The 17,342-nt window shown below is 53.0% G+C and overlaps 1 protein-coding gene and 1 pseudogene across 1 annotated transcript; one reads left to right on the top strand and one right to left on the bottom strand.

Annotated features, from left to right (window-relative positions):
- On the top strand, positions 1 to 119 carry LOC111722298 (annotated as a pseudogene).
- Positions 120 to 2,475: 2,356 nt separating this feature from the next.
- Positions 2,476 to 15,494, bottom strand: CARHSP1 (calcium regulated heat stable protein 1). Its single transcript, XM_012812898.2, has 4 exons — positions 15,457 to 15,494; positions 7,358 to 7,522; positions 6,263 to 6,385; positions 2,476 to 4,642 (listed from the first exon to the last, which is right to left on the bottom strand). The coding sequence occupies exons 2-4, from the start codon at positions 7,513 to 7,515 to the stop codon at positions 4,480 to 4,482; spliced, it is 444 nt and encodes a 147-aa protein (XP_012668352.1). The 5' UTR covers positions 7,516 to 7,522; positions 15,457 to 15,494; the 3' UTR covers positions 2,476 to 4,479.
- Between the last annotated feature and the right edge of the window lie 1,848 nt (positions 15,495 to 17,342).

Genomic DNA, 17,342 nt, shown 5'->3' on the forward strand with positions numbered 1-17,342 from the left:
AGCCCAGCAGTTTGCTGACGCTGTTAGTTTCAAGCAGGAGCCTAAAAAATTATTATTCTGTGGTTTGTTGGACACTTCAGAACTTTGGAATTGTAATGGTCATTTCATTAGAAACATCTGGGATGAGTGCAGTGGCTCCTGCCTGTAATTGTAGCACTCTAGGAGGCCAAGGTGGGTGGACCCCTTGAGCTCAGGAGTTAAAGAACAGCCTGAGCAACAGCAAAAGCAAGCAGGTGACTGTAGTCCCAGCTATTTGGGAGGCTGGGGGAAGAGGATTGCTCAAGCCCAAGAGTTTGAGGTTGCTGTGAGCTACCATGCCATGGCACTCTACCCAGGGCAATGGTCTCAAAAAAGAAAAAAGGCTCGGTGCCTAGCACAGTGGTGACAGCGCCAGCCACATACACTGAGGGTAGCAAGTTCGAATCTGGCCCAGGCCAGCTAAACAATGACAACTGTAACAAAAAAATAGCCAAGCATTGTGGGGCTCCTGTAGTCCCAGCTACTTGGAAGGCTGAGGCAAGAGAAATGCTTAAGCCTAAGAGTTTGAGGTTGCTGTGAGCTGTGATGCCAGGGTACTCTACCAAGGGGGATATAATAAAACTCTCGTCTAAAAAAAAAAAATCTGAGTTATTAAAATAATTTCTTCCACCACATTCTGTCATCTTGTCATCCTATTGCCCCAATCTAGCTCTGGAGGAACCATCGTGATTACCCAAGGCAATAATGGCTTAATGGCATGCACACAGCACTTACCAGAGCCTTCCTCATGCTCCCAGGAAGGCAGGTTCTGCATGTGGCAGAACTGTGTGACCAAGGCCAAGTTCATCTGGGCTTCAGTTCGTTTATCTGCTAAATGGGATTGTCCTTACTACATACATAATTTAAACAAGTTAATTTCTGTAAAGCACTTCGAATAGTGTGTGCGATTACTTATTCAAGTAAGCCCTTTCCCCCTTGTCCCTAGGACCCCTATAAGGCAGGTACAGTCATTCCATCTGCCTCTGGGAGTTGGCGGGATGAAGATACCATCATAAGAAATTTAAATACGGTAGATAAGTGCTGAGCCAAAGCAGAGTGCTGAGGTTGCACCCAAGCCTGCCTAGCACTGGTGAGTTACCACACCACCCAGGCATATGGAAGCTAACCCTGGACTCAAGGTCATCCAGAGTTTAAGAAGACTTGGGGGAAAGGCCCAAGTTGAACCTGAGCAGCAGGGAGTGGAAGGCAGGCCTGGGCTTCCCCGACGGAGGGGCCAGCCAAGGGAGCCCGACAGGTACTTGGTCCCACCTGGTCCCGAGGGAAGGGCTGAGAGAAAGGCCTTCCAAAGCCTCTCCAGCTACTGCATGGGAAGTGACCAGGGTGGCCAGTTAGGTAGATGTTGCTGTAACTTGGGTGTAATCTAGGCCTATCCGTCCTTGAGTCACTTCCTCTTCCTCCCAAGTCTCCAGAGTAGGTCAGGTGCCTCCTATCCCAAGGAAAGAGGCAGCTACGCCTCCAGGCTGCCTCCCCCCTCCACTCCACCTTCCATAGCACCCCAAAGTCAAGTTCCAGAACTCATTCCACCTCCTTCACCAAGGCTGGTTTCCCAGCTGCCTTCATGGGCCTCCCTTCTATTTGTGCCAAAGCCATGTTCATGCTACCTGTATGGTTCTCAGTGAAGTAAAGTCAGTAAATCCTATTGCTTCATGCTAAATACCAACTTTGGCCGCTCCCTAAACAGGTTTGATGGGCTGGGTATAGTAATTCCCAGAACACTGTGAAAATGATTGTATTACTAACAATAATTGTGTTGATCTCTGTACCACCAATACCGTCCTTGGAAAACGCTGGCCAGAGCAAACCCTTCCCAGCAAGGCACAAAGTCCCTCCCAGAGCAGCCTCTTTTGGTCACGGTTACCCCAGCCCCCTGTACCATTCCGACCCTCCTCCTTCTGTCCTGACATGAAGAACAGGGGCTATCCTGCCTCCCTGCTGAGCCTGCCCTGAGCCTGGCTCCTGGAGCTTATCACCTTGCTCTTCCCCCCACCCCTGAAGAGACTCTGTCCTCACCCTCTCCTACCAGCCCTGGACACTAAAGATGGGGGCAGCCTCATCTGAGTGCATAGAGACAGGAGCCCTCTTCTTGTGCCTGGGCAGGGACACACCACAAAGCCCCTTCCCTCTTCAGCATAGGCCCAGTGGGAGAATTAAGTTTCCCGCCACACTCCCACCATGTCCCAAACACCAATAGGGCACTTAGCCACGGCTTCCTAGTAAATGCCAGACAGCCATGTTCTACTGCTAAACTTTCCTACCACAGAGAATGACAATTAAAAAAAACCACGATCCCATCTTATTTGCTTCCCCCTGAAAAAAAAAAAAAGGCAGACTCTGCAAAGTAAAATAAGTCAGCCTCAGCTGGGGGAGACACCCTTACCTGCCGGCTTAAAGGAACCACCCTAGACAAGCAGCCTCCACAGTAACAAACACACAGCCTTGCACAAAACCAAACTTTATTGAGAAAAAACGTGACTGGTAGAAGAAAAGACCTGGACTTGAGAATCCTGGATTCTAGTTCCAGCTTGGCCACCAGCCAACAGCACACGTCTCTTCTCTCCCAGAGCCTCAAGCAATTTCCCACCTGTCAACTGAGAATCCATGTCCCTTTAACACCCTGTGGAATAATCATTAATTGGAAAAAATGTGGTCACACAGGAAGGATAGAGCAAGAGCCATTTACAAAGGATTCTGCCAATGGACAGAATCCAAAGGTCATCTCTGAATAGCAGAATGCAACTCCTGAGCTTGTTGTCGGGCAATGTGCTAGAGCACCAGCATGTGGGGGCACAGAGCGCCCAGACAGTGCCAAGGCCAGAACAAAGCAAGAGACTCAAGGGCAGCACAGGGAGAAGAGGGTGCTCAGCCTCAGAAGTGGCTCTGGAAGTATGGTCTGTATTTAACACAAAGGCCCCTGGGGAGCCACCTGGGGAATCATCCAAGGCTGGAAGGGAAAGGCCACCTTTGACCCAGCAGGGGTGGAGACGGGAGAGCAGGGTCTGGGGTGCTGCCCAAGGTGCACAGCAGGCCAGGAAAAAATAACCATGAACTTAAGTTCGACAGGAACAGCCATGAGTCTCCCGCACACACACAATCAATGCACTGTCTTAAAGCTGCTCTCTTCCACGCTCTTTCAAAGGAAGCATCCACAGGGTGAAGACACCTGATGAAGTCATTAGTCCCTGTTGTTGTCCGCCCAAAAGCCACTGTTTCAAAGGGTTTGCCACGGAGTAAACCCTCCATTGGTTTGCGCCAATTTGAGGAGCAAATCCTTGACTATGTATAGGCCATATGCCTGTATTTCAAAATGTCACCCAATTTCTACTTTCCAATCACAACTAAAGCCAAACCAAAACCCACAGCAAAGAAAATCCTAAGGATTTGTTTTACTAGAAATACCTATAAAAATTTGCAATGTCAGCAAGGTGCATACAGAGCCGGCCCAGAGCGAGAGCTTCAGTTATTGAAAATGAGGAAAAACAAAATCCTTACACATTTCCTAATGGCAGTTTTAAAGAAAACCCCTCACCAAAGGTGTCTTTCTCCTTCAACTTTACCAGTCTGTCAGGAAACCAGCTACCTACTCTCTTCTAGATGCATCTAGAGACCCTCCTCTCCATGAATCCTTCTGCTACCCATGTCCACCACCACCCCCCAAGAAGCACCTAAGGACAAAGGCCATAAAATGGCCACTAAGTGGACACTCAACCAGCAGACAGAGGGACAGGCGAGGTTCTGAGAGGAGTTTGGGTTCAGCCTCCCAGCACCAAAGACCACAGAGCCCAGGGGTCAAGGCTCCCAAACAAAGTGTCTTCCCTGACAGATTCCTGGGACGCCTCCCATGCAAAGGCACCAAAAGGCAACATCTCTCCAATCCAAAGACCACCCCCCCCCAACTTTGCCCACCCTCCTTAAAGCCAGCTCACCCTAGAACCAATCAAGCCAATAATGAGAAGACTATTCTGCCCTGTCCCAGGAGAGAACCAAGAGGGGCCCTCAGGCAGAAATCCACTCTGGAGAAGTCACACAGGGGCCATGTCACCCCCCTGGGGATCTGGAGTCCCCAAATCCAACTGATCCAACTGGAAGAGAGACTCTGGGCCGAGCCTGCTTCTCTGGGCCATGGGGAAACACTACCACCCACCCCTTGGGCTGGGCTTACCCCCTCTACTCAGCCACCAGTGGGCACCTCCCCTTTTCAAATGCTTTTAATGCTGTTCAGATGGTGAGAGGTTGTTGCGATGGTCAGAGGCCATGCTGGTGGCCGAGAGCACCCCCGGACCTGCCCCCCCTTTCTCCAGGAGGTACTTGAAAGGGACCATGCTCCCCGCCCCCTTGATATCCCCAGCTCATGTGCTACAAAGTCATCTCCGTGTGGTCCTGCTTCCTCCTCCCCCACAAAGTCTCCCACAGGCCCAGCAAAAGGGGCGCTTCAAGCATCTCCTAGGAGCTGACGACATGTCCGGACCAGGTCTCGTGCTTGGTGCCCGGTGCCAGGTGGGTGATGACAACCTCCACAGCCTGCAGCTTCTCATTCTTGGGTGGGATGGAGCACATCTTAAAGGTGACCTCGTCGCCTTCTACTGGGACATACTCCCCTTCCACACTATGGGAGGACAAAGAAAGCAGTTAGTGCCTGGCACCCTTCTGGTCAGACTGACCACCTGGAACTGCCCTCCTGCCCATCCACAAGAAGGAGCCGCCACACTGCCCCTTGTCTTGGTGGAGCCCCTAACCCAATCAGCTCCTTCCCTGGGACTTTTGATACTGAGCCTAAAAGACAGAGCTCAGCCATCTGTGGGTGATCATGCTGTGACATCAAACATGAGCGCCTGAGCTGTGGATAGAAGAGCACAGCCAATCTGAGCCAGAGAGATGAGGACACCACAGCATCAGAATCAGAGTTCAGAGATGGACTAGGCAGCCCCAGGTCCCAGGGGTAAGCACCCCCAGCAAGGTTCCCTTCCTTTGTAGGGGACCTGAGTCACTATTTCACCATGAGATTGACTTCTTGATAGTCCCTCCAAGAGATCCCAGGAGGAAAATCCCCTTGAGACTCTGGGCTAGCCAACTGCCCCAGGCACTGGTTTGTCCTGATTGGAGAATCATATGGTGAGCAGTGTTTCCCTCTTTGATATGATCACCAGGAAGCTCAGGAACCAATCTGCAGCCTACCTCTAGCAGAGGAACCAGACAACACAGTAGCTCCATCTGCCCCACGTTTCTCTTACTAACTCACTGTCTCTGTAAACCATTACTAATTCTTTCTGGAGAGAGGCTGTGTGGAAATAGATCTGCATGCCCCATGTGCCTTCACGTGTAGCACATCACTTTGGCATCTTTCTCACACCTATGCTATGCAGGAGCCCTGTAGTAGACCTGATAAGTAAGGATGTGGGGGAAAGGGCAACTCAGCAGAGGTTGTGCAACAGGATCCTATTTTCAAAAATGTGGTTTCTGTTTGCCAGGTCTGCTATGCAGAACAGGAATTTGCTGCCTGAAATTAAAGACTGGGGAGTGCTTAGCCCAAAAAAGGGGGTGGAGGGGTGATGGGTGCCAGAGTAAGGGTCCTCTCATATCTAAAGACTCCCCAGAGCTCAAAGGTGAAGCTCCGAGGCCTAGGATGTACAGGCCCTGCTGAGAGCTCCCCAAGGGCTTCCAGACACTCAGGAAGGAAGGACGTCAAAGAGCAGGAGAAGGGGTCCCTCCCCAAACTTCCTTCCTGCAGCAAAGGGCCGGGCAGCCCCTAGTCTCGCCAGGCACTTCCCAAAGCAAGGCAGGAAACCAGCCCCTAGGCCAAATAAGGGTCCCCCAACTCACGGGGCATCCTTCCCACTGGTCAGATACATGTGGGTGCTTAGACTCACCCAAGTAGTCTCACACACAATGTACTACCACCCTATCCCCCATAAGCAGAGCCAGACACCTCTAGGCATCCATAGTACAGGGAGTACATACCTGAAATTTCACACAGTCGTTCATAAAAACACAATCAGTCAGACATAAGTGTCACTTGCAGCCTCACACACACACCAACACAGACAAAGGGCATCTTACAGACTGTATCTTACACCCTCACCCCCTACACATCCCATCACAGAGGACTATAATCAGAGTGCTGGTCAAAAGCAGAGTACACAGGCCAAGCCAAATGTTCATACTCAGCACCCATTACAGGCCCATGCTGTCCCCACTTCCAGACTGCCCAGACCTGCCACTGACTCACTCGGAGATGTGCAGGAAGATGTCAGGGCCACCATCAGCCGGGGTAATAAAGCCGTGGCCCTTGGATCGGCAGAAGCATTTGCAGACTCCTTTGTACACAGGGCCCTGTGAAGCTCGCACCGTCCTGACAGAGAAAAGGAGATATTAAGGGGCCCCATCAGCCCTCCAGGACAGCCGCCGGCTCTCCTGGGGCACACCCAACTCATCTTAGCCCCTACCCACAACTGTGCCTCAGGGAGTCCTGGCCAAGGTCATCATTTATAGTCACACAGGTTGTGCACTGCACGACTCTGGGAGCCATTCACACAGACGTTGGTAAAAATGACACTCTGGATGACCCTGCTGAATTTTCTCAGGCTTGTTTTCCCACTTAGAAAGTTGAAGTAAAAGATCTCTGAGCATACCTCCAGAGACTAATTGTTAATTTTTTTTTTTTTTTTTTTTTGGAGACAGAGTCTTACTCTGTCATCCTGGGTAGAGTGCTATGGTGTCATAGCTCATAGCAATCTCAAACTCTTGGGTTCAAGAGATCCTCTTGTCTCAACTTCCTGAGTAGCTGGGACTATAGGTGCCCACCACAATGCCTGGTTAGTTTCTCTATTTTTGGTAGAGACAAGATCTCAGATTGGTCTTGAACTGTTAAGTTCAAGCAATTCACCCACCTCGGCTTCCCAGAGTGTTAGGGTTATAGGCATGAGCCATGGTGCCCAGCCTTAATTGTTAATTATTATTAACAGCAGCACCTCCACTCACTGGGCCTGAGATCTGTATCATGTGGGTCCTTTGCAGCCCCATGGCCACGCTGATACTCTCCCAGTTTTATAGCTGAGTTAATCAAGGCAGAAGATACTTATTTGTAGTTAAAACCCAGTGATTTTAAGACTCTCAAAACTGCCCGCTCACTACCACTCCCAGCCCGTACGTAACAGGTTCTCATGGGCAGTACCCTCAGAGTTCAGAAAGCACCTTCCCGGTCCTCACCAATGGTCCTCAACCCAGCCCCCAGTCTCCCTATTTGACAGCCAAGGATACAGTGAATCTCTGGCTTCAGGTAGGCTATTATCTTGAGACTTGTCCCCGGCTAGCCCAGACTCACGCTGAAAAGGTTCTTGTCCGACGAGTGGGCAGTGGGCTTGGGACCACATTGCCCCGAAGAGGGGATGGTGAGCGCTCGCGATTATGAGGGGTGCTCAGTAGCCCAGCCGAAGCCTGCTGGGTGGAGGGCTGTGGCGGTGGGGGAGGCTCAGATGACATGGCTGACCTGGAAAGAGATGGGGGACTCTCAGGGGCTCATGCCTTGCAAGGCAGGACCCTGATGCATACCAGCCTCCAGGTCTGAATCCTCCATCTGGGACACAGTCCTTGAGATCCCCTCATCAGGGAGGTCACCGTGTCTGGGAACATACCCAGCTGGGTCAGGTGCCTTCTCTGGGCTCCTGCAGTAGCCGTGGGTCTCCCCTGCTCACAGCTCTACACAAAAATGCCAGGTCATCCCTAACCAAGACAGCACCGGTCCCCTCTATGTCCCCAGTCCAAGGCATAAAACCCTGGCACAGTTGGGACAGTAAGTAAACACTTGTGAGAGAGAGGCAGGGCTGGAGAACAAGCAGAAGGCATCAGCCAGGCAGGCTTTAATGCTGACCACCTCCTTCCAGACTCTGGCCACCCCACAGACACTTCATGGCCCTGCCACATGCCTAACACCACGGGGAAGGTGGGGGTGAGGGGCAAAAACGTGAGTCACACACAGCATCTACCTCCAGGAAATTCCAGAACACACACCAAAAAGAGCTCAAACTCCCAGTTTGGATCCCTGATGGGCTGCCACAAGCCTCCCTCTGGTGGGCGATCCCAAAGGACCCAGAAGAAGGGAATTCAAAGGCTGCACGGCCGTCTGGCCCAGTCCACAGATCCAGGCTCTTGCAGTGAATTTCCACCCAGCCCAGCTCACCAGTCGCTGTTATGAAATCAAATTCCCTCAGTGACCCCCAGCATGCACCAGAATGTGGGAGAGACCCAGCTGGACGGCTGGAGGGAGGGGACTCTTTAGCTGCTGCCTAGCTTTTGCCAGTTCTACAAGAATAGGACCCTGCACTGTGCCCAGCAAACCCTGAACGCAAAAGAGGAAGGTGTTAGCTCTAACACAGCCTCAGCTCCAGGCCCAGGGGAAATAGCAACAGCTGGAGGCAAAGTCCCTCAGGCAAGTCCTTTCTTTGTATAGGCTCAGTCTTCACACCTGCCAAGTGGGGTAGCTGAGTGAGCACCATAGTACCTTCTCAGGGCTGGCGATGGGGGCAGCAGATGAGGCTCGGCCAGTAAAGCCAAGGGAGAGGTCTGGACCCAGAAAGTCACTCACGTTCACATGGTGTGGGACAAAAGTGACTGTGGGGGGACTTGATTTAGCTTTCAAAGCTAAAATACCAACTATCTTTTAAAGATCCCAGGAGTTTGCCTCAAAATTGAAGTTTCTGGCTATTCTTGAAAAGACACTCTAGCAACCTGCCCCCAAGTTTACCCCCAATTTCTTCATTTATGGGCACCTTCCACCTCCAGCACCCAGCAGGGCCACCTCTGCCTCCAACCCCCACCACCCAAGAACCAGGCCCAATGCCTCCCCCAGAAAGACAAAACCTCTCCCTCCAAGTGTCCCCACACTCCCCTGTGAGGACTTGATTCTGTCCGGCTGGCCTTCCAGAGGAAGTGACATAACTACCTCCTGACCCTTGTCTCAGCTGCAGCCGAGGCCAAGGAGGACCGCAAGGCCAGGGAACCCCCAGCTCATAAAGGCCCCAGCTGTTTACCTGGGGGCCAGGGCTCCAGCGTGACCCACCAGCCCAGGTCATAGAGTCCTAGAATGTTCCAAGGACTAGGGTTCTGGGAAGGAGGCCGGCCCAGAGAGGGGAGGGCCCCCCCCCCACCTATCCCCAGGGCCCACTCACCCCCAACCCAGGCCTCCAGGACAGCAGGCAGGACTACAGTGGCCTGGTGACAACAGAGTGAGACTGGGTACTCCCCTCCTCTCTTCTGCCCACAGTTCCCCTTTTCTTTTGGAGTCAGGTACATCTGACTTCAAATCTGCCAGCTGTGTGATCTTGGGCAATTATTTAACCCTCTGGCCTCAGTTTCCACATCTAGAAAATGGGAATTGTAACAGTCCCCATTTCACACCATCATCATGAAGTTGAAAAGAGATAATACACACTAAGACCCAAGCATACCAACTGCCCAAAACAAGTGAACAATAACCATCACTATGACTGTTATAATTATCATCACAAAATCACTCAACAGGTCCTGTTCGTGGTACTGCAGACACAGGGCTGAACTTGGAGCCAGAGAATAAACAGGTATGGATATCATTACAGGCCAAGTGCAGTGACTCATAACTGTAGTCCCAATGCTTAGGGAGGCTGAGGCAACAAGGCAGGTGGATTGCTTGAGGCCAAGAGTTTAAGACTAGCCTGGACAATATAATGAGACCCCACATCTACAAAAAATGCTTTATATCAATCAAGTGGCACTTGCCTATAGTCCCAGCTACTCAAGAGGTGAGGTGGGAGGATCACCTGAACCCAGGACTTTCAGGGCTATGATCACACCATTACTCTCCAGGCTGGGTAACAGAGCAAGACTTTATCTCAAAAAATAAAAAAATCAGGGTGGCGCCTGTGGCTCAGTGAGTAGGGCAATTGCCCCATATATGAGGGTGCTGGGTTTGAACCCGGCCTTGGCCAAACTGCAACAACAAAAAAATAGCCAGGCACCTTTAGTCCCAGCTACAAGGGAGGTTGAGGCAAGAGAATTGCCTAAACCCAAGAGCTAGAGGTTGCTGTGAGCTGTGATGCCACAGCACTCTATAAGGGCGACAAAATGAGACTCTGTCTCTTAAAAAAAAAAAAAAATCATTCCAGATTACCAAAAGGACTTTAAGAAACAGAGATGAGAAGTAGCAGGGTGGGGTGCTGCTCTATCAAAGGTGCCAGCTGGGCCTTCAACAATGAGAAAAAGTCAACATTTGGAAAGTAAAGAGAAGCTGTTCCAGGTTTGGGGGAGAAGCCTATGCAAAGGATTGCCAGCAAGTGTGTTGTATGGGGAGACGGAGGGGAGAGAGGGAGGACAGACAGGACGCGAGGTGAAAGGAGGCAGGCAGCCCAAAGTCAGGCTGCACCAGCGTCATCATCTTTCCTTTCCCATCCATTCACCTCCCTATGTGCCTGCACATCCCTGACAGCGTCCACCTACCTCCCTTGGATTCATGAGGCAGGTTCAAAATGGGAGTGCCCTTCTTCCTCCACTCCAGCCCCCTCAATTCACCCCACAGACTCTGTCCCTCAGAGATGCCAATGGAAGCCCATGGCCTTCGGGGGTGGTGGTCTGAGGCAACACAGGGTCCTTCTACATGTCATAGCACAAGGGCTGGCACAGAGCAGGGACTCAGACACAGTCCAGGGAATGACCCAAAGTCTCTGTCTTAACCAGTATTAGAACCTTGGCTGTCATCTGCTGTGCACTAAGCACCTTGCACAGAACTGCAGGAGATGGCCTCATTCACATTCGCCAGACAGTTGAAGAAACTGAGGCACAGAGAACATACGTGACTGGTGGGTGAGGGCTGCACCACCTGGGAGACCCAGGAGCTTTAACCACCACCTAGCCAGCCGCCCCTTAGTCATCTGGGCTGGAGAGCAGTTGGGGTGGCCAGAGCAGGCCCTGTAGAGTGAAGTAGCAAATGGTCTCAGCGTGGGGGGTTGGGGAGCTGGTAAAAGCCCAGGAGCCAGTTCTGGTTGCCCCCATACCTCACCCCTGCTGCCCTGTCCTCACACACACAAGCCCCAGCCCCACGCAGCAGCATGGGCCTGGCTTCCAGCTGGAAACTGCTCTCCGAGCAATTCCAGGCATGGCCCTAGAGCATCCTGGAGAAGCCAGGGTCGATCCTTGTGAGCAGCTCTCAACTCCCCACAGCTGGGGCAGGGTTGAAAAAAGACCCCAAAGCTTAGGCTGGCACAGGCCCTGGGTGAGACCAGGAAAACCAACTCGGACCAAATGTCATGCCCAAGGCACATCATGTGACTGGTTTGTGTGTGCACATGTATGGAGGTGTGTGTTCCCATGTGTACAGATACGTGAGGTATGTCTGTGCGCTGTGCATCTGGCAACTGCATACTTGTATGTAGCTAGGGGCCTGTATTAGCACCAGAGGACCCTGACAAATGGGGTCCCCTATTCCCAGACCCAGACTCAGGGGAAAACTGAGTGTCAAGCACCTTGCCAGGGTCACCCAGTGTATAAAAAACTGGTGAAATACTGTGTATTAGACAATGGAAATGCCATGTGGGGGGAAAGCTAGTGGGGGATGGGCACGGGGAGAAGGACTGCAGTTCTTAAGCAGGCGGGCTGAGAAGGTAAATAGCTGGCCATGTGCCCCCTTCCCTCTGTCTGCTGACTGCCAGGCCAAAGGAGGGGGTCCAGGGCAGAGGAAGCAGGAAGCCACTCCCACCCTGACTGCCCCCAGGGATGGGTGTGTCTGCAGGGCCTTCAGCCGGAGAACTGGAGGGAGAAGGGGGCCTCAGCCCAAAATAGCCTGGGAATTTTCCATAGGCTCTGCAGTAACTCCTAGAAGGCTCCAGTTCAGTGGGCACCAGTTTGTGGCCTTGCCAACTTTCCTCAGCCCACCCCCATATGTGGGCACTTAGCTCACCCATCAGGCAGAGCCCCTCTGTCTAGCCTCTGCTGACCTCACCCTGACCTCTCCTGGCCTCTTTGCCTGAAAGTCTTCCAGCCACTGCAAGGATGCTTCAGGAGCCAGAAGCCAAGAGCTCACTCAGAGGCCACTTAGGGAAAGGGAGAGCATTTTAGGAGGCTCCACACTTGGTAGCTTCCGACCCTTCTTTGAAAGTCTGATGACAGGCCTGGCGCTGTGGCTCATGCCTGCAATTCCAGCACTCTGGGAGGCCAAGATGGGTGGATTCCCTGAGCTTACAGGTTTGAGACTAGCCTGAGCCAGAACAAGACCCCATCTCTAAAAATAGTGTGGCTTTGTGGTGGGCACCTGTAGTCCCAGCTACTTGGGAGCCTGAGGCCAGAGAATTGTTTGAGCCCAAGCGTTTGAGGTTGCTATGAGCTGTGATGCCACGGCATCTACCGAGGGTGACAAAGTAAGACTCTGTCTCAGAAAAAAGAAAAAAGTCTGAAAACAGAGAAGGGGGGGGCAATGTGGGGGTATCTTGAGCCCCTCTATGGGTTTCTGGCTGACGAAGGCCAGGGCTGGACATTGTGTTGGGACAGCTCTCAGCCTGAGGGCCAGGCCTGCTAGACTAGCCCACACTAAGGGAAAGAGACAGAAGACAGGGCAGGCTGCGGAGGACCAGCCTTGGAGGGGCAGGGAGGAGGGACCTCTACTTGCCCTATGCCCACCACCCAGGGTGTCTGTGTCCCCATTTCACAGATGAGAAAACTAAGGCACAGAGGGTTTAGAAGCGCTTCTGCTTCTTTTAGTGTCGGGAATCTCCGGGAATTGTGTTCAAAGGCAATTGTGATTGAGCAGGTCAGGGTGGGGCCTGAGATTCTGCATTTCCCAGGAGCTCCTGTGAAGGCGACCTCTGCTGGACAGGCAGGGCGGTGACCCCACTTACCCACCTAACAGCCGCAGGCTCATCAGTGCAGGAGAATGGGAGGGAAACCGGCCCGGGATGGGGACGCTGCTCTAGAAGAATCAGAGTTAGCCTAGTGCACCTGGGTTCTGCTCTGTAAACTGAGGCAAGAGACACGGTCCCACCCCCATCCCCACCCTGTCGTAGCTGAGCCCCAGCCAAACAGAACTGAGGGCACGTGGGCCAAGGGGCGGAGCGGGTCAGCTGAGCCCGGACAGAGGGGTCCTGCAAGGGACAGAGGCCTAGAACTAGCCAGAGGTTGACGCAGCGTTGGAGTTGGGCCTCGCCACATTCCCCTCCATTGTTCCGGGGAGAGCGGGTCTGGCGAGCGAGGAGAGAGAGAGGGAGGGAGGGGTGAGGGGAGGGAGAACCCAGGGGAAGGGCGGGAGCGAAAAGGCGGGTTGAGGCGCCCCAGTTAGCGACCCGGGGCACCCGCGGTAAGGGTGCACCCGCTGCGCCCGGGTCTGGCCGGAGCCCCTTCCAGGTGCAGCCTGGCCGGAACAGCTCTTCCGCCCTCGAGGGCAGGGATGGCTGGGAGGAGGCCGGAAACCGAGGGGGCCGCTCCAACATTGCCGCTGACGCCTGAGCCCCCTACCCCCGGCCCTTAGCACCCCTGGACAGCCGCGCCCAGCAGCAGAGAGACAGTCACCCACCGCCACAAGGACCCTGCACCCGCCCCAACCCCCAGCCTGACGGCCCCAGAGCTCAAGCTAGCGCTCTTAACAAGGACCCTGCTCTGCCCTCCTCCCCACATTCAGTCATTCCTATGCGAAAGGTCACAGTCGGACTTTCCAGCCTGACTCTGCTCTTTATTCTCTCTGTGACCCCTGGCAAGCAACCTCACCTCTCCAAGCCTCAGTTTCCTCATCTGACAAAAGGGACTGGAATGGTGCAGCGTCCCAGGGCCGCGGATGTATACGGTGCCAGCTACAATGCCAAGCACGCGGTGGGCTCAGCCAACAATAGTTGTGCAGCGGAGGGTGGAACTGTCAGGCATGGGGCGATCAGAGATAATCCTTTCCTCCCATTCCTGCCCATGCTGATGGGACAGAAACCAAATGTCCTGACTTTGCCACTTAGCGGGACAAAGACCGTTTCCCTCCCAAGGGAACCCACCCTCCATCCCGCCCCAGGAGCGCACCCCACCCGCACCGCGCTGGGCCTAGCTCAGCTCATTGGATCTCAAAGCATCAATTCCTAGCTCATTCCCAACCCCCCTGAGGGACTCTGCTCTAGCCCTGGCCTGGAAGGGCTCCCGGCCACTGGGGGAGGGAGACAGACAGGCCGCCCCCTGAGTAGAGGGAGAGGGTTCGTGGTCCAGAGCCGGGGAGGGAAGACGGGAGGCCGAGAGCGGCTGGTGCAGGTCGTAGGAGAAGACAACAGGAAGCCCTGTTGAAATGTTTAGCACTTAAATACAATGGGGACATCAGCGGATGATCTGAAGCCAGGGATTCACTTGAACCCATTGTTTTTACAAGTTCTCTCTGACTCTGGAGTGGCAAACAGATTAATGGGGCAGACTACGCACAAAGAGACTGACAAATATCAAAATAGCAAGTTAAAAAAATAGTAGCTCATGTTTGTCCTGGCACTGGGCTAGACATCTCCGTTCATTCTCATGCCTCCCCTCCCTGAACCTAGGAAAAAGTTCTATCTCTGCCGCGTATGGGGAAACTGAGGCTCTTAGAGGCCTCTTATTTTGCAATGAGACCCCAACCCATGAACACAGGGGCCCTGCCTGGAGCGGGTCGATATCGCTTTCCTCCCCGGGCACCCCGCGCCGGGAACACACATCTACTCCGATCCCAAAAAAGCTGTCGGGCCAGAGGTTTCCTTTTGAAAAATCAAAAAAAAATAATAATGTTGCATTTCCGGTTTGCAACCTGGGTCGCTAGCACAGCCGGCGGAGAGGGAACCTGCGGACGCGGATGAAGTTTTTCTCCTCCGCCCACACCCCCTCATCCGGGCGTCGACACCCACCGAGAGCGAGCCCGCGGCTCCTCCTCCCCCAGATGGGGCTAATCGCGCAGCGCCAGGACAGTCCCCTCCACCTCTTCCCCGCCAGGCCTGGCCACCGTCCCACCGCCGAGCCCACAGCTGGCGCGGCCAGGCCAGGCTGGGGGCTGGCCCCACTTCCCGCGCGCGGCGTCCCCCGCGCCTCGGCCCACAGCACCGTGGTAAAAGCGGTGAGGAGGGCGGCGTGGGGAGGTTTCCCTGCACGCAGAAAACAGGTGGCCAGGCGGGAAGTGCCTCTCGACGTCCGCCTCGAATCCCCCTGCTGCTGCCACACCCACCCCTTCCCCTGGATGAGTAACCCGCGCTTCCCAAACAGGCCACGGCGGGTGGGGCATTTCCTAGGGGCCTAAAGAAACCCAGTCTGGAGCCCCCCCGCCGCCGTGCTGGGAGACCTCGCACCGGGGGAGAGGGGGGTTGAACACAGGCGGCAGCGGCAAAAGAGTCCGGGCCCATCTCCGGGTTCCCAGGACCTCAGGGCAAGGGCGCCCCACCACGCCCCTCCTGGGGATCCCCCGGAAAATCTCCCTACCTAGCGACTGGTTCGGCTCCTCCAGCTGCTTCACTCCGACTGCGAGAGGCAAACTGGGGAGGGGGCGTGGCCCGGGGCGGGGGCACTGCGGTCCCGCCTCTAGGAGCGCCCGGCCAATGGGGCCGCGGGCCCGAGCCGGCAGGCAGGGGCGGGGCGGCGGGACGGTCGGGAGTGGACCTTTGTGTCCGCCCTGGGACGCCCGGAGCGCGGGATGCGGGACCGGGGGAGGGGCTCGGGACGGTGCCTGAGCGCGCGATCAGAAAACTCACCCAGAAAGTGGGAGAATTGAGTCCTCGCTCCCATGCAGGTTCCTCCCCTAAACAACGGCATCTGTCCAGCTCCCACCTACCTTTGGCTCCAGAATAAGCCCCAGGTGCCTCCACTTAAGCAGAAAGAGATAAAGGAATAGAGAGACAGAGGGAAAAGAGCAAAAAACAAGGAGGAAAAGGAAAACGTGCAAAATCAGAAAAAACGAGTAGGGGCCCTGTGGAGTTTGTTCTCATTTCTTTTTTCTTTCTTGCTTTTATTTTTTTTTCTAATTTTTATTTCCAGCCCATCTTGTATCTTCTGTTTCTGGAGATACATGATGTTACTTCTATTTTACAGGAGAGGAAACCCAGAGAGAGGTGACGACTGATGGTCACAGCATGTCGAAAGCAGCCCCTGACTCACGCAGGCCTGGGGAGAATGTAAACCGGTGCAGCCGCTGTGGCTGTTCCTCAAACCTCTAACCCCTTGCAGTCACCAAACCGCTCAGCAGTTCCCCTCCTGGTATATGGGCATACTCAAGGGAAATGAAAATACGTCTGCACAAAAACATACTTGCGCAAAGATGTTTATACTGGTATTACTCATAACAGCAAAAAGGTAGAAAACAACCCAGATGTCCATCAGGTGATGAGTGGATAAACAGAATGTGTGAATGTACAATAGACAATGGTTTGGTCATAAAAAGTAGTGAAGTATTGGCGGACGCTACAATGAGGATGAACCTTGAAAACGTGCTAAGTCAAAGAAGTTACACACAAAAGAGCACTCCTTGTATGATTCCATTCACAATAATATTATAATAATATTTAATATCCAGAAATAGGCAAACCCATAGAGACATAAGTTTAGATTGTTAGAAACATAAATTAGTGTTTGCTTAGAGCTAGCTGTTACGGTCAGGATTAAAGGGTTGCTAGCTAAAGGGTGCAAGGGTTCTTTTAGAGGTGATGAAATGTTCTAAAATTGACTGTGGTGATGGTTGTGCAACTCTGTGAATATTCCAAAAATCATTGACTCATAGGCTGTCAATGGGTGAATTGTATGGTGTGTAAATTTTAATTCAATAAAACTGTTTATAGAAGAGTCAAAAAAGGGGGGCCATGGTAGGGAGTCATGACCAAAAGAACACAAAGTAGGATTCAAAGATGTAGTAAAGGATCTATCGCGCAGGGCTGGGTACACAGGTGAGTTCACTTTATGAAAGTTTATCCAGCCATGGTGACCTGGGGATATTCTTTAGTAATACATTTTTTTAAAGGTCCAACTAAACCATGGAGTCCTACCTCCCCATTTTTCAGAGAAACTGACATGAACAGAATGTGGGAATACAGTATTTTCCCTTTTATTACACAAGGGCCTGAAAACTGTCCAGGCTGGGCCTGGGATAAACACCATTTGGTAGGCCTGGTCTAGGGTGACTCATTTTGGGAACAGAATTTCAGAGAGTGCTTAACAAATCAACAGTCAGGTAAATAAATTTTAGTGTAATATCTTTTTTTGAGACACAGTCTCACTTTGTCGCCCTTGATAGAATGCTGTGATGTCACAGCTCACAGCAACCTCCAGCTCTTGGACTCAAGCAATTCTCTTGCCTCAGCCTCCAAAGTTGCTGGGAC

This window comes from Otolemur garnettii, unplaced genomic scaffold (genome assembly GCF_000181295.1).
Source record: "Otolemur garnettii isolate 467f Iridium unplaced genomic scaffold, OtoGar3 scaffold00232, whole genome shotgun sequence".
NCBI lineage: Eukaryota > Metazoa > Chordata > Mammalia > Primates > Galagidae > Otolemur > Otolemur garnettii.

What these genes read in the sequence shown, in the direction of transcription:
- CARHSP1 (XM_012812898.2), bottom strand. Translation starts at nt 7,515, where the DNA reads ATGTCATCTGAGCCTCCCCCACCGCCACAGCCCTCCACCCAGCAGGCT. An exon ending in CGGACAAGAACCTTTTCAGC is followed by an intron (nt 6,386 to 7,357) that starts GTGAGTCTGGGC and finishes TTTCTCTGTCAG; the next exon opens with GACGGTGCGAGCTTCACAGG. An exon ending in ATCTTCCTGCACATCTCCGA is followed by an intron (nt 4,643 to 6,262) that starts GTGAGTCAGTGG and finishes GTCCTCCCATAG; the next exon opens with TGTGGAAGGGGAGTATGTCC.